The sequence below is a fragment of the Corapipo altera genome, unplaced genomic scaffold, assembly GCF_003945725.1.
Source record: "Corapipo altera isolate COAL_440 unplaced genomic scaffold, ASM394572v1 48, whole genome shotgun sequence".
Classification (NCBI taxonomy): Eukaryota; Metazoa; Chordata; class Aves; order Passeriformes; family Pipridae; genus Corapipo; species Corapipo altera.
Window position 1 is genome coordinate 1,547,112 of NW_020884931.1, and position 15,258 is coordinate 1,562,369.

A 15,258-nucleotide genomic window follows, 5' to 3' on the forward strand; every position below is an offset into this window, starting at 1 on the left:
TAATATCTACATTGAATTGATCTTCTAAGTCAGTATAATATAATTATTATAATATAATACAATCATTCAGTACATGTTTCTGCATTATTTTCACATTTGTATTTGTTACTTTACATTTATTTTGCTTTTTAAAGCAAAGCAAATTATTGTCAACAATAATATCCCTAGGAGGATTACCCAATGAGGGCAGAGAGGTAGTGTCTCTGCACAATACTTTTTATATTCACGTTTTACCATGTTCTCCTTGGAAAATATGTTTGGAGGTGTTTTGAGGGGGAGGAGGACAGTATGTGGGTTACAAGATGTATTATAAGGAAGAAGGAGGGCAAGGAGAGAGAAAGCTTTAATTTCAGAATCTAGTGCCACTGATTCATAGGAAACCTCTTTAGGACTGGGCTGGAAGAAGGTCTTATAAAAGTGTAGGGTATTGATACATTAATGTGTTTTCAAAGATCCCTGAAGCCCCTGTCAGGCTCTGCTGACCTGACTCTTCATATTACAGCTCTCTTTTACATTGCTTTGTCTCCAGGAACATGGCAGATGTGGAAGGGGTTCACTATTTTTTCAGGCTGTGTCCCAGAAAGGGGAACCAAGGGAGCCTGAAAAGTTAAGCTTGTCCAGGAAATCTGGGGAGGGAAAAAAAAGCTGGAAACTGCAGAGAAACCTCTATTAAGCAGATAGATTTCTGCTTTTGGAATGGCTGTGGAGGATGGTGGTGGGAATTGCCTTGTGGGAAAGCCTAGACTCACTGGAATGGAAAGTACTCCAGCCCTCAATAACATGGTTTGGAATAAGAGTGTAGTGTTTCTTAAACCAGGCTAAAACCCCTCTGAGCTGAGAGCTGCCCAACAGAGGATTGTCTGTTTGTTTTGATGGCCTTTTCAGGCCATAAGCATGATGGAAAAGGGTTTCACTAGTAATTGGAAACTACATTGTAGTTTTGCAAGAGATTGCAAATCATAAACTAAATCTTCAAGTTTAAAGGCTGCTTCTACTGTGCTGCTCCCCACACTTTTTGTTTGCTTCTGTATCCAACAAACCTTAAGGCCATTGCCCAGCAGGTAGAGTAATAATAAAGAAGTTAGATGCTGGATATGGAAGGTTTACTTCCATGTCATCAGTTCTTGATATATTCCTTTATTAAAAAATTATGAAGGTATTAAGTACTTTATAGTTGGTTATGGTTTTTTTTCCTCTTTTATTTTTTATATAATACTTTCAAAGGAAGCCTCTCTAGTGGAACACGGGCCATCTCTGCATGAAATGAATCCTGAGACTTCATATTGTGTGTCATTAATTTCTAGAACTAAACAATTGTTCACAAGGAAAACACACCAGTTTTTTTTCCTATTTTTATCCATCTCAGTTACTACAAATCAAGCTACAACCTTTTCTTACTCAGTATTAATAGTAATAAGTACATAAAAGTAAATATAGTAAGCAGTGACGGTTTTGTAGTTTGAAACAGTGAAACGTGATACCTTCCCAAATAAAATAATTTTAGCCATATGCCAGAGGGAGGGATTTCTTTTTCTTTTTAATAGGAAAATTATCTTTTGAAATAATTGTTGTGAAGATAATGAGAAGGAACAGAAGCTAGCTACCCTCCCTTGGGGTACATGTAGATAGACGTGTAGCTGTGACAGCACACATATCAGCACAAGATTTCCTGTGTGTCTACCCAGCTTCCTAGATAGTTTTGGGAGCCTGATTTTTCCATAATGCCACAGCTACTCATCATATATGCATTCTTGGAGTGGTCTATGCTATATATTGCTCTCAGTAATAACTGTGGAACATGCATACACCTTATTTTATCAAGTAGGCACATTTTACACAGTATTTTAGTTTGTTGCTTCCTACTTGTTATACCTGTAGAGAACAAAGTTAGAGTTGCCTGTGCTTCAGGCACAATAATTAGCTGTGTCAACATATCCAAACTGGCTGAAAGATGTTCCCTCCAAAGAGTGGGAGAGTGGCACTAAAGGGATAGTGGACCATAGGCTGATTGTCTGTGTACTTACCTGTTTGGGCATGCACCCTGCTCTTTCACTGGTATTAACACCTGAACTAGGTAGTTTAAGGATTCTGGAGGATCTGAGAACTGTTCAGATCCCACTAGGAGTGGAATCTCTGTATTAATTCTTTCAACAGGATAACAGGAGTGAAAAAACAGGAAACATTAATTTTAATTACTTATGACAGTTGGATCTTACTCTGAACAGACATAGTGGTTTCAAAAGATACCATTTCAATTTATTTTTCCTTTTTAAAATAAAAATACAATTGAAGAGTGTGAATTAGGCTGAGAATCAATTGTCCTGTAGAAAAAAATGTGTTCACACACAGAAATTAAAGAATAAATTAAGCTGTCTGCCACAGAATTTGACCCTAATTAAGGTCAATTCTCTTTGACAAGTAATTAATCAAGAATCTCTATTATAGTTTAATCTCTCTGTTAACAATAAACAGAGCATTATTTTACTTTTATGGTTAGAGTAAGTCTCTTAACTGATAGTTTTCTGCAGGAGACAAACATCCATCAGCACTGAAAGTGATACACTGAAGACAGTTTAAATTAGAGTAGCGTTAGTTAAATTAGCCAAAGAACAAAACTGCAGAGCTCAAGAACGTACATCTTCCACAAACTTCACTGTTCTGTAATTTGTGGCTTATAAAGAAAAAAAACATGTCACCTATCTGTGCCTAGAGGAGATTGCAAATGTAATTATTTAATATTATCCTTCCCATAGAATCCAGACTACTATGGTTATCCTGTTCTGCTCATCATCTTAGTACCCGACACCTTTCGCTAAGAAGTAATGGCATTTATTTGTTATGTTGTTTTGTGTATATATATATATACATATATATCCCTCTATAACAGAGAGTGTGCAGTAGGATATTCTGTTTCACCTCTTCATTCACATGTATCATAAGCAGACGTAAAACATAGAGATACACTAGCAGATAAATAGGCAGAGGTATCTGCATACATCTCTAGATCACGATGTATTTATATTGGTGAAAGAAGGTGGAAAAGGTTTTGATTGTCAGCACCTGTCTTTCTGCTTCAAGTTAAGTTTCTGAGTGTGGGCTGCAGCACAAAAAATAATTATAATTATCTAGGAGGCAAAGTAAGTCCTCCTGTAATGTCAGAAGCAGAGCTTAGTGGAAGAGCAGCTCCAGTGGATTCCTTGTTTGTGGAATGTTCTCTGTGCTGGAGTTTGTGGAGTTTCTTCACAGCAGGATGGGCACAGTATTTGCACAGTGCCTGAGCAGTCACCAGGATGTGCAGACCTGAAAGAGGAAATCAGAGAATGCTTATTGGGGGGATCTGTCAATCACAAATGCCCTTTGCAATGGTGAAAGAGCTAAGAAGTCTGCTAGCAATTGCACTGGGAAAGCAGAAGCGGCAAAAAGCTAGTTTTATTTCAGGTGAAAAAATTGGTGCATGATGTCCTCTAATGGTACTACTGCTTAATAAGACTATTTGTGAGCAAAGAACAATTTGGAAAAATAAGAGAAGGAAAAGAAATAGAGTTTGCTTTTTATAGCCCTAAAGTTATCACATTTAGCTCAGAAGAGCATCGGAAAGGCTGTATGTGTGCACAGCCATGCACACATGGTGTGCCAGGTGCTATACTAAAGCAGTTTTGAGTCTAATGCTCTTGAATAAATTGCTCAAGAGTGGTTAGTTCACCCATGTGGAAACCTCACCTCTGTGACGGTAGCAAAGTCAGCAAGACATTGGGTTATCCACCACAGAGCATGAGGCATTTCAAACATAAGCTATCCAGAAGGCTATTTAAGATGCGGACTTTTCCCCCTGCTATGTTTTTAGGAAGTCTTAAGAGTAGGACTTGATTCAACAGGTCCATGAATCCCCTTTTCAATGCCTCTGTGCTTTTTTTTCTGTTTTTTTCCCCTTCCTTTCCAGAGGTACCCATTCTCTTCCCTGCTGCCCTGATGTATTTGCAAAAGCTTATCTGTCCAAATAGCAGCAAAGCTATTCACATATTTTTTTTCTTTTTCAAATAGTCCCTCACTAACAGTAAATCTGTAGACGTATGAAAATGAACAGTTATATGTCTGGTTTTTACTAAGCTTTTTCTAGGAAAACCTTGATCTTGCACACAGTCCACATCAACTGTCTTTCAAATATTTAACCATCACATCTCTTCCACACTGAAGTATGTGAAAACAGCAGTAAAAGGCAGAAGCTCTGAAAAACTGACAAGTAAGTCTCATTAGAGGTTCCCTGGTTTTAACATGCTACTATTTCTAAAGTAACCCTGACTGCAGTGGAGTTACTTCTGACTTCTGACTTTCAGAGGCAAATGTCTGCTGGGTATAATAAAAACATGAACAGAAGAAAGCAGATGCACCAAGGCAGAAATCAGGAGCACACTACCAGTGAGGTTAGAATAATGCCCTAAAAAGTTGATTATTGGTTGCCTAACACACCCGATTTGCAAAGTGACAATTTCCAACAGTAGTAAAAGTCTACCGTGAAGCACATAAGAAGTGAAGAATTTATAACTAAAAGAATGAAACTGTTCCTTTCCTTTGTGCTGTTTGAAGATAATAATGCATTTTTGCAATTTTTGCTTTCAATGGCTATTGCATTACATGTTGTAAAGCAAGTATTTATATACTGTCAGGGATTTTTTAAAACACCATTGTATTCATGAACACAAATATATTTGGACATCATTCAAGCCTGATACTAATCATTCCAGTAAAACCACAGCACTGATGACTGTTCCCTGCTTCGAAGAGGTATTCAGAGCCTGACAGCACTGAACTCTGTTATATACAAAGCTCCCTTGATATGGGTTAAAGTCTGTCTTGATTTTTCTGATTTTCTTGAGGTTAGACTTTTCAATTAACTGGCAGATTTCTTCTTAAATACAATTAAGTAACTTGTATTTTGAAGAGCATACTGTTGCTATTTTGCAACAAATAGCATGCTTTTGCTATTTTGCAATGCTTTCTCCACTCCACATTTCTTCCTTGTATGAACTGTTCACAAACGCTAATGATTTCTTGTACACAGCCCTTTCATTTGTGGTGCTTCTCTTCCACAGGGTGGTGTTTTGTTTTGTTTTTAAGATGCCAAAAAAATGTCTTTCAACCCTTGGGGGTTGTTAGCAACAGTAGTAGAGAACGTAGAGGTAGCTATCAGATTTTGCATTCCCTATCCAGCTATCCGAGGGATTTCACAGTCCAGTCAAGGAACACTGTTTGATCACTTCATGTGCTACATGTATTCTGTGTAAGAATTTTTACATGCTCTGTAGCATTAAGTGATCAAAAGGAGTGAGATCCTCTGTTGTAGCATTGATAATCGGCCACTCCACACTGCATAGCAAAGCACACTGGGAAACTGTCAGATTGGTTTTGATTCTGAAAGATCTTCACGGTGAAGAAAGGTAAGAGAAAGGAAACAACAACCATTGAGGAAAATATACATTATATTAAAGCTTGCCATAGAATGACTCTACACTTCATGATAAGAGAAAGAAAGCTGGCAACAGAAATGATAGGACTGCTCTGAAAATCGGAAAACAACCAGAACTTGACTTTCTACAGGGAGCCCAAGTCCAACCTTTGGCATGTTGTAGCTCTCCTGGCTGGTAATAGCATAGTTATTTGTCCTTCTGTGAGGTCTTTTCACTTCAGTTTTACATTTGTGTCATACACCAGTGGTCAATTCTTTTGTGTGAGTTTGAGTTTTTTTGTTTGTTTTACTTCTGCTTAACTACTTTGCACTTATAAATTGTTTCACATAGACAAGTTTCTGAAGAAAAATATCTTTCTTTGTTTTACAGATAGGAGGCAAAAAATATTAATCTAGGTCCACTATTCAGATGCCCAGCCTTTAAATTTTTGGACTGGAGTTTTCTTTCATGTAAATCCCTTTCAATAATGAGTACTTAGCAGCCAAGATGAATTGGGATCAGGTTATGTCTGATCAGCGACCCCAGAGCAAGACAAAAACAGTTAGAAAACAATTTTGGAAATAAATTTGCATACAGGTAATCAGTACGATAAAGAAATGCAAAGTCTGCATTTAAAAAGTCTTTAAAAAGTACTTTTTACCAGTGTTTGTGGTAGACATCTGGAAATATTCAAGACTCTGGTTAATATTAAAGGGGAGTTTATCAGAGGTGTGAATGGCAGGCAGGTTCATTTTTCATTAAAGCTCAATAGGAGTTGCATGTCTAATGCCAATCTTGGTTTTTAATAATTTCCTATAGGTTTTTAATATGAAAAATCCTTTGACCCAGATTCTCAAAAATTAATTACTGGTGTTTTCATGAGCATGTGTGTTGATCATATGTCTATTAATCATTTAGCATGAAAGTCTGCTTGAGAATTTGCTGATCCTTTGCTTCTAGTCCCTACTGACTCTGACTTTGGATTTGTTTCAGACCCATAAATTATCAGAAGAGTTCTGTGAAACTTTTCTAAGCACAGAAATCAATGCCCTTAAGCCAGGACAACTTCCAGTGTGGATTAGATTGTACCAATATCAAGGTGCTATTCATTTGTTTTACACCTTTGGATGACTACTGAATTCCAGGAACCCTATTTTAATAATCTCTGTATAAAAAAAACAACTATAGAAGGGTGGAAAGCAAGCCTAATTTTTCAATCTCACTGTACTCATTTGGAAATGTGTTGATGTGTGTGTGGGGAGGAAAAATGTTTGCCATTTGTGAGTAGCAGGAGCTTCCAATGACTCTGCCATTCCTCAGGCTGGACATACTACATTTCAGGTACTCAAGGTGTCTGCCCACATGGAAAATAAGCATGCAGAGCAAAGGCATGGACTGTAGTTAAGACTTACTTTTCCTTCAAATTATACTCTGTTTGGTATAAGAGAGTTTCTTCATCCATAGCATTTCACCACAAGTGGGAACCCTTGGTGAGACACTAGCAAGGTGAAGATATTTCTGTGAAACATACTATTTTGACAGAAATACAACGTTAAGGACTGACTGCTTAAATTGTTCTTTACTGCATATTTTCTGAGAAAAAAATAATTTTGCATGCTTCAGTAATGATGCTGAGTGGATAATAAGATTCGGTATGCTGCTACTGTGGGCTCTACACCATATGTCTTTCATAACTATTGCATTTTGGGGGGCTAGTTGTTAAGGTAACTGTATTGTCTGAGGAATTCATCTTCAGAGTAACCTGAAAAAATATGCCCATGATACATAACAATGAAAATTACAATGTTTAAACTAAAGAGGAAAACTGCAGACTGAGAGCTGAAGTGTCAGAATTGTAGATTTATAAATATTTCTATATTTTCTGCTTGCTGAGCTTTATGTATAAATTGAATTGCTATAACAACACTTTAAAGCTGACTATGAGCTGACTTATTTTAAAGCAGAAAGTGATACAAATCATTATTTCATAGTAGTAAAGAGTAGTTGCTTCCTGCCCTGAAATGCTGGGTCAGTAATTGATTGCTCTCATGATATCTTCTTTCCAGGATTTTTGTCCTGTGGTCACATAGGTAGCATTTGGGACATAAAAAATTGTTATGTCACATGTTACTACTTCCACTTAGTGAGCCATTTAGGTGGCTATTTTTCTAGATACTCCTCAGTTGTAAATTAGTGTGACGCTGAGCCCATATTTCACTTACCCCTTTCAAGGGTCAGTAGTTTAAGACTAGAAACTGCTTAATTTTTATAGAGCAACATTTAAGAGTGCAGTATCTCTGGTAACATCTGTATATATTTGCATACATAATGTTGTTACAGTGACAGTGCTATTTTTTATATGTCAACCAGGGGCATCTGGTGAACAATGAATTTTTATTATTTCTGTATTGATTTAGAAAACCTAGATAACTTAATGGCATGATATTGGGGTCATGTAAAGTTTATTAAAGGGTCTTACAGAGTAAAATGGGAGGGTGAACTATGTTGCAAACTCTCCCACAATTTCTCTTTTAAAGAAGTACTGAAACAATTAATTGAGGATCCCAAAATTAGGGGAGAAAAAAAGAGTTGTTGGTACATATCTGTGATTATAGATCTGTTTTTTAAGTGCCTCTGGAGGGATCTTGGTGTAGGTGAAAAAGATGTGTTTGTGCTTAGGTGGACATGCACAGGTACTGCAGGAAATACCAGTAACATTTCTGGCTCTGCAGATATTTTTCTTCTGTGAATAGTCTGAACAGTGGCAAAGCATAGTGTTAGGCAGCATTTTGTTGCCAGGATTGCATTTTCAGTTGGTGTGTGCAAATGGGTACCACGGATCTGACCGCTCTTCTCACTGGAATCCAAGGGTCATGTTTGAATTCCAGCCACCATTGAAGCCAAGTGATGATGTCCTTCAGGTCATGAAAAAGCTTTCTGAATAAAAGCATACTGTGTACCGGGGGGCTCAAAAAGACCAGTCAGCTGCAGATACAGTCTTATAGAGCATTTTTGAAGTAAGGATTGTCAGTTCATCCTTCCAGTCCCACTGTCTTGAGTACCAGGAGGCTAAGAATCATGTAAAGGAGAACAAACCTTTATGGAAGCAGGTCCAATGACAAAGGAGAAGCACTGTTAGGAAACTGGATTGAGAGGAAGTCAACTTTGCTGCACATTGCTCAGATTTGATATGAGAGTAATGAAATCAGTGTCACTTGCACTGAGTATCAAACCTCCATCTGAAAAAGAATCAAGCATTTAGTTTTAAATCATGGGATTTAACATGATTTCCAGTTCTTTCTATTAGTCTACCAACACAGTATCTTGCAAGGCTTTGGATTTTAAGCTTTTCTGTACAATTATCAAAATGAATAACTTGGCTTTAAAATGAAAACGTGTTTTTTTCTTATAACCAAAGATCTACAAAGATGTGCATTTAAGAAATAAACAAATATTGAGAAAATAAATGATGCAAATAAATGGTGAGAACTGGCAGGAAGGAACACTGGGAATAGCTTAGTGTCCTCACCAGGAAACCAGGAAAGGGGAAAGTTTGGTTTGTTTGGGGGTTTTCTTTTGTTCTGTTTTCTTTTCTTTCCTTTTCCAGACTAACAACCCATTACAGTCTTTGGGAAAAGAAAGAGAAACCAAACTGTTTCACACTTGTCAGGTGCCAAAAGACTGAATACCAAGTGGATGCATCCTAACAGATACCAGCAGAAATCTTAGCTTCCTTGCTTGAAGTGCCTACCTATGACTGATAACTTTGCTTGCTAGCACTCTGATAGAGGTTTCAAGCACCTCCTACATTTTCTGCAGTATGTCAAGCACTGATATGCTGAAAGCTATAATCCATCCCAGAAAATGGTTGCCTTTCTGAATTCATGAAAGGGCACAAAACACGACTGCAAGTACTCAAGATGAGGGATGACAGGAGAACGCCTGTTCCTGTGGTGTGTCATTTTGCAGTTGACTAAAAAGGAAAAAAATTTACTGATATTGGTAGAAATTAGGTTGGCAATTTTATCACTTCTCATAGAGAAAAGCAATAACAAAAAAAAAAAGAAAACAGTATTCGGAAAGTTAAGTCCTTTGAGTGGAATATTAAAAAAAAAAAAAAGATGTATTCATTCTAAGAACTCTTCTCAGATGATTTATATTTTCTGTGCCTTTTTCAGGAAGCATTTCCTCTGAAAGATACTAGATGGTAATAAGAAATAATGATGGACTATTAGACTAAAATATATGTAGTTATTCCATTAGTCTTGGAGTTCAAATGTATCTTCTGTCTATTATGTATCCCTCCCCTCACTTTCTGAAGAAGTAATACTATTTTTAAATATGTATTCCCTTACAGGATTCAGAAAACCAGAAATTATTTTAATTATTTTGCATAGATTTCTATAATATAGAATATTAGCCTATGATTACATTTGAGTGAAAATGATCTCACTCTTCTCAATAAAACTCAAGAAACTTACACTTTAATGAAGTAAAAGTAAACCTTCAGTTAGTTCTAAGACTTTTTTATCGCATTCACCAGAAAGCGGTGCCTCAGGGACTGACACTATAAGATGCAAGCTGGCATACTTGAATTTTTTCTTCTCTATTTGTTCACCTGTGGGAGTCACAGTATTATTACTTTTCCTTGGGAGTGTTTAAAGGTTGTAAGTATTATGAGCTTAGGTTGTCTGTAGTCTCTTCTAAAACTACTGTTGTGCCAAATTTGCCCACACTCATGTTTGACTGATTCCAGAGTTATTACTACAGAGAGCAGTAAAACCTTGCTGATGCTATAGGAAATATCAATTCTGTGTGTGTGTGTGTATATATATATATATATATTTATTTTTATACTAGCATTGATTTTATTGCATTTGGAGTTGACAGATTGGTAGCCCTGAACTAGAGTCCAGCAGGGAACAAATCGCAATGTCAGCTGCTGGCTTGATTCACATTTCACCTCTCTTGCTTGGTTCTTAGGTTCATCAGCATTCTTGGTGCTTCATCATAAGTCTTTTAAGTATTCAGAGTACACAATTCATAAAACAGGCTTGAAAGTACTCCACTGGAGTTGCTAGATTACAGTAGTAGCTGCCAGTGCTTTTGAAGACAAAATGTTTTGAAGTGAATGGTATGTACACACACATGCATACACATCCCATCCTATCTGAGCAATCAAAGCTCTCAGCATTTCAGAGCTCATTAGGAGTGTAGAATTGGAACTAAACATGTAAATCTCATGGTTTTATCCAACTGCTTTGAAGCCATTAACATATTTATCCTCAACCTGTGAGCTTGGACTCCTACAAGTGCCTGGACAGCAGAATTTAGACTGTAGACAAAGCCTACATTGCATACTGCAGTAATGTAGAGGGGTACTTTAGCCAACACCAAATTGACTTACCTACCGGTGTAATTACTGTAGAAAGAAAAGGTACGCTGGCCTCAGAAACAGGAGAGCTACAAGGCTGAAGGACCTCCAAAACAAGAGCTGTTTCTGAAGAGCTGTTGATTGGGGCTCAGAGTGTCACGTAGTTTGTCCATAGATTACTCGGAGGTCCTGTGCTGCATTGTCCCAGGGAGCAGCGGTGGTGATATGGTGGTTGTAGCATTATTCATGGTATAAATTTGATTTTGCAGTTCAAAATAATTTTCAGAGAAACAGAGCAGTGTTTAAGCCACTCCTTGAAATGCTTCCCTCTTCTTCTGAAGGTGCATCCTCTCCTTTGGTCTTTGTTGGAAGTAATATTGAAGACTCTCCCACCTCCTCCATGTCTCCGCTTTGTTATTGTGGCCTTACCAGTTTAAAATAGGTAAAGGTAGAATAGGCAAAGGAATTGATTTCACTGCTATGTTCTCTCACAGCCAGGTGAGGCTGAGAAAAAGAAAACAGGCTGAGAACCATGAACAGCATGGTGGGCTTCTCCAATCCCAGTGTACAGAGCTGATTTTTACCGGGGAGCTCTAAAATTATCATCTTTGCTTGTGGGAAAACATAACTTCCTAGGAATATGAGTCTGTACTATTTTGAGTCACTGGCAGGGATGGTAACATTCAGTAGTAATGTCGACTTATTGCAGTACTTATGATGAACAGACTTTCCATCGTGCCCATCATCAAGGTGCTGAAGAGGGAATGTCTCATTCAGCATTTGTCTGAGGCTTTTGATCGGAAGAATGACTTTTAAGATTATTTTGAATGAAAAAGTGATAAGGGAAAAATTCTACTACTGCACTGTGCCATTGAGGCTGGCAAAGTGAAAGTAGTAATTTAGTAGGCTTCAGTTTTATCAGTCTCTTTCCTTTCTGCACTACCATATTGCTCCAAAAAGAGGAAAAATAAAAACTAGTTCTTTCTAGCGGGTTACAGGCCCATTGGATTAAGCATAACAAGGGCTGAGGGCTGACATCACGTTATCTCGCCAGGTTACTGCATGTCAGCTGATCTGTAATAACTGAACGTGCACATGGTCTTAACCAAAGATAAATGGAAATAGCGTGACAAAGACAAATGAAAAATAATGTTATCTTGCAGTGAAGGAGGAGTGCAGTGAGTCAAACTGCTGCATGATTATGCAAGGGCTTAGAAAACCCACTGTCTACATACAGAGGTGCTTATCCAAGCTCAACTGATACCTGGTGACTTGCTGCTCTGTGGTAGTGGCATCATCTGCTTGGGCCCATGTACTGTCAAGACTTGCATCATATTTTGTTTTGTAGTTCTAAAGAGCTGTACACAATGAGGTTGTAACTCATGTCATGTCTAACATTATGTCCAGAAGTCAAACTTATATATAAATGTAATAATCAGGAACTCTTCAATTTGAAAAACTTGTTTTGAAACTTCCTTGTTTTATGGGGGGGGGGGGGGGGAGCGGTACACAGATGGCCACAGGTGCTGAAGAAGTGTGGAAACAATGAAGCATATGCTTTAAAAATGGAGATTTTCATGGCCTCAGCTACACAAATATGCTAGAAATAAAACCAAAGAAATCATTATAGTAAGTTATCATCTATTAAGGTGACATTTGCTATTACAGCTGCATGCTTGGTATCTGTACACAGTAATTCTGTACAAATGTAAGGAAGTCAGGGAAACTTACTTTTTTTCACTAGCAAGTATGTATCTATAAAAGAAGGCTAAAAGTCTGCCTTCAAATCTGTAAAGCATTCATTTCATTTGTCAATTCATGGCCATTTGCAAATGGTAACATGGTGACCATTGCAGCACCACATGCTCTAATTTTGGAAATGCTGCTGATATATTTACCTTGTATGACACTTCTTTTTACCTGCACCTGGTCTATTCATTTTAAAAGTGTTTTTTTCCTTTTTTTTTTTTTAATTTTATAATCTAAAACAATATATGTATAAACATATATATAACAAATAGGAAAGCAAGTACATTAAGTGTAGGTTCTGAATAGTGTAATCATGGATCACTGTAAAATTAGTCAGCTTTTTTAATCCTCAAAGCCTTTAATTTCTTGAAAGTACTGTGAAAAGGTGCATATGCCATTATCATTACATGCTGGTTTTCTGCATTTCATAAATTAATAAAAGAGGAGATTGTTTTAAATCCAGGACAATTTTATATTTCTTTGTATATCTTTCTGTGTAAAGAGGGTAAGCATATGAATAAAATATGTGAAACAAATAAGCTACTGCATCCATGGGAGAAAATGGGCAAGATCTTTTCTAAGTTATAGTTGACACATTTAAAATAAGGAAGAGCTACAGTTACTTTCCCAAGAAAACTGGGAAATTGCCATGCAACTCATATGAGAGGCAAAAGATGAGCATGTATTGGATGAGGTGGGTCCCCTACTGACACCCCATAACATGGAAAAGTAGGATCAACCAGTAGAGATTTTAAAACAATCCACAAGGAAGCAATGGAAGCAATGGGAATGTTTAGAACATTGTTTAATCAATTGAGCAAATCTCATCAGGGAATAGTCATTTTATTGATTTTAAAAAATCTCATAGCTAAAGAGATGAAAGCACAATGCCAAAATGTTGAGGAACTCCAAAGGTGTTCAGCAGCTGCTCAACTGTGCAACTGCATTATACAAGCACGATTGGAAAAAGAAGTCAGGTATTTAAAAAGAAAATAAAATATGGTGGAATAACTCCTGAATTCTTTGCTTGAGGGACTTCCAGAGATGAACTGCAGAATACACTTTCTACAGGGAGTGATACTAGGGTAGTAAGAGGAAGAGGGAACAGACATAAGAGCTATGCTGGAGAGGTGAACATTTAATTGTGTTTCATCTGGTAGTGTAAAAACTTTTAAGAAAGATATACCACTACCAAGGACATGAAGTTTCAGATAGAATTGCCACTTATTATGCACAAGTCCCTAATCTCATACTGTGCAGTGGTTTTCTTTTTTTCTCCTCAGTGTAATAAATACCTTTATTGAGGAATAGAATTGATTTTATAGGAGAAAAAAATATCACAAAGCCCTTAAGTTAAATTTTAATAGACATTGAAGACTTTATTAAAATGTAAATGTCTCATTAGAGTGAATGCTTTAATAATTAAAAATCAATAAAAATGAAAACATGCCAATATCACAATCATCTGGAAAATCTACAACCTTGGTCTCAGGTATGACTGTGTGTGGGAAGTCCCCTTAGCCCTGTGCGCACTCAGGCACAAGAGTTTGTAGGCAAATCTAGCAAAACAATAAGCCTCTGCCCTTAGTGGGAACAATACACCATCTCTGTGTAAGCAAATACCTCTCACTGCTCTCTGGCTTTGAACAGAAAAGTCCTTTTTAGTCAGTCAGTCTGTTCTTGGCTTAATGATTCACAATTACTAAAATGTGATGCAGAAAATCTTCCCGTTAGAAAAAAAGTTTCCTCCTTTGTTACCATTTGTGAAGAATTGGAGTATGAATGAGATTTGGAAGAAGGAGAAACAGGGCTGGGCCCTGGCTTTTATAGCCAGAAAATTCTTGTATCTCTTCCAAGTGACACCGCAAGGCTTTCTGTTTTGAAAATCTAAAAGGAAAAACTGTGTTTTATCCTCTTGGAGCTGAGGGAGAGGACAAAGAAGGAAACCTTGAGCTTTCCTCCTCCTTCCCCCCCTCCTCATCTTGGCCTGAATCTCTTGGAAAAGAAGAGAGCTCAATTTGGTGAAATAACTCCTTTGGAATATCAATTATCCATCAAAAAGACGTCACAGACCTACTAAGCTGTCAGAAGGCTTGTCACTGCTGCATGCAAGTCTTCAGAAGTTACATCTGAGGAGGGAAGATGTTGTTAGAAATCTTTCCCTGTATGACACACTGTCTCAATTTCTTGCTAAAACAAGTCTTAATTAGTTCTTCTCTTTCTTCTTCCCTTTTTTTTTTTTCTTTAATATGCAGCACCAAGGAAAAATTGGAGTTAAATTTAATGTTGGAACTGATGACATCGCTATTGAAGAGATGAACGCAATCATTAATGATGGGAAATACCACGTAGTTCGCTTCACAAGAAGTGGTGGCAATGCCACGTTACAGGTGGACAACTGGCCCGTTATCGAACGTTACCCAGCAGGTAAGGGCTTACACAAACACTTCTCGTGAAGGGGGTGGGGGACACGTGGAGTTTGGCTCATTTTGCTTCTCTTCTGATATAACATCAGCTTCTTTGCAGTGTTCCAGTAGCTAATTAAGTAGTTAAAGAGTCCTGAGCAATGTACAGTTTATGATGATGGCATTTCCTAAGCGAGTTTAAAAGCACAAATTCAAGTTATTAGTGGAGGTGGAAAAATAGAGTTATCAAGGCATGAAATAGTAGTTTTGTTTCTCATTTTCATTT

General features: G+C 37.3%; 1 protein-coding gene across 35 annotated transcripts in view; it reads left to right on the forward strand.

Moving 5' to 3' along the window:
* Nucleotides 1–15,258, forward strand: part of NRXN1 (neurexin 1) — a 706,226-nt gene that overhangs the window by 563,482 nt on the left and 127,486 nt on the right. For all 35 annotated transcript variants that reach the window (XM_027659276.1, XM_027659316.1, XM_027659314.1 and 32 more), the window contains one exon: nt 14,823–14,994. In XM_027659276.1, coding sequence (XP_027515077.1) covers nt 14,823–14,994 — 172 coding nt within the window. The remainder of the gene's footprint in view (nt 1–14,822; nt 14,995–15,258) is intronic.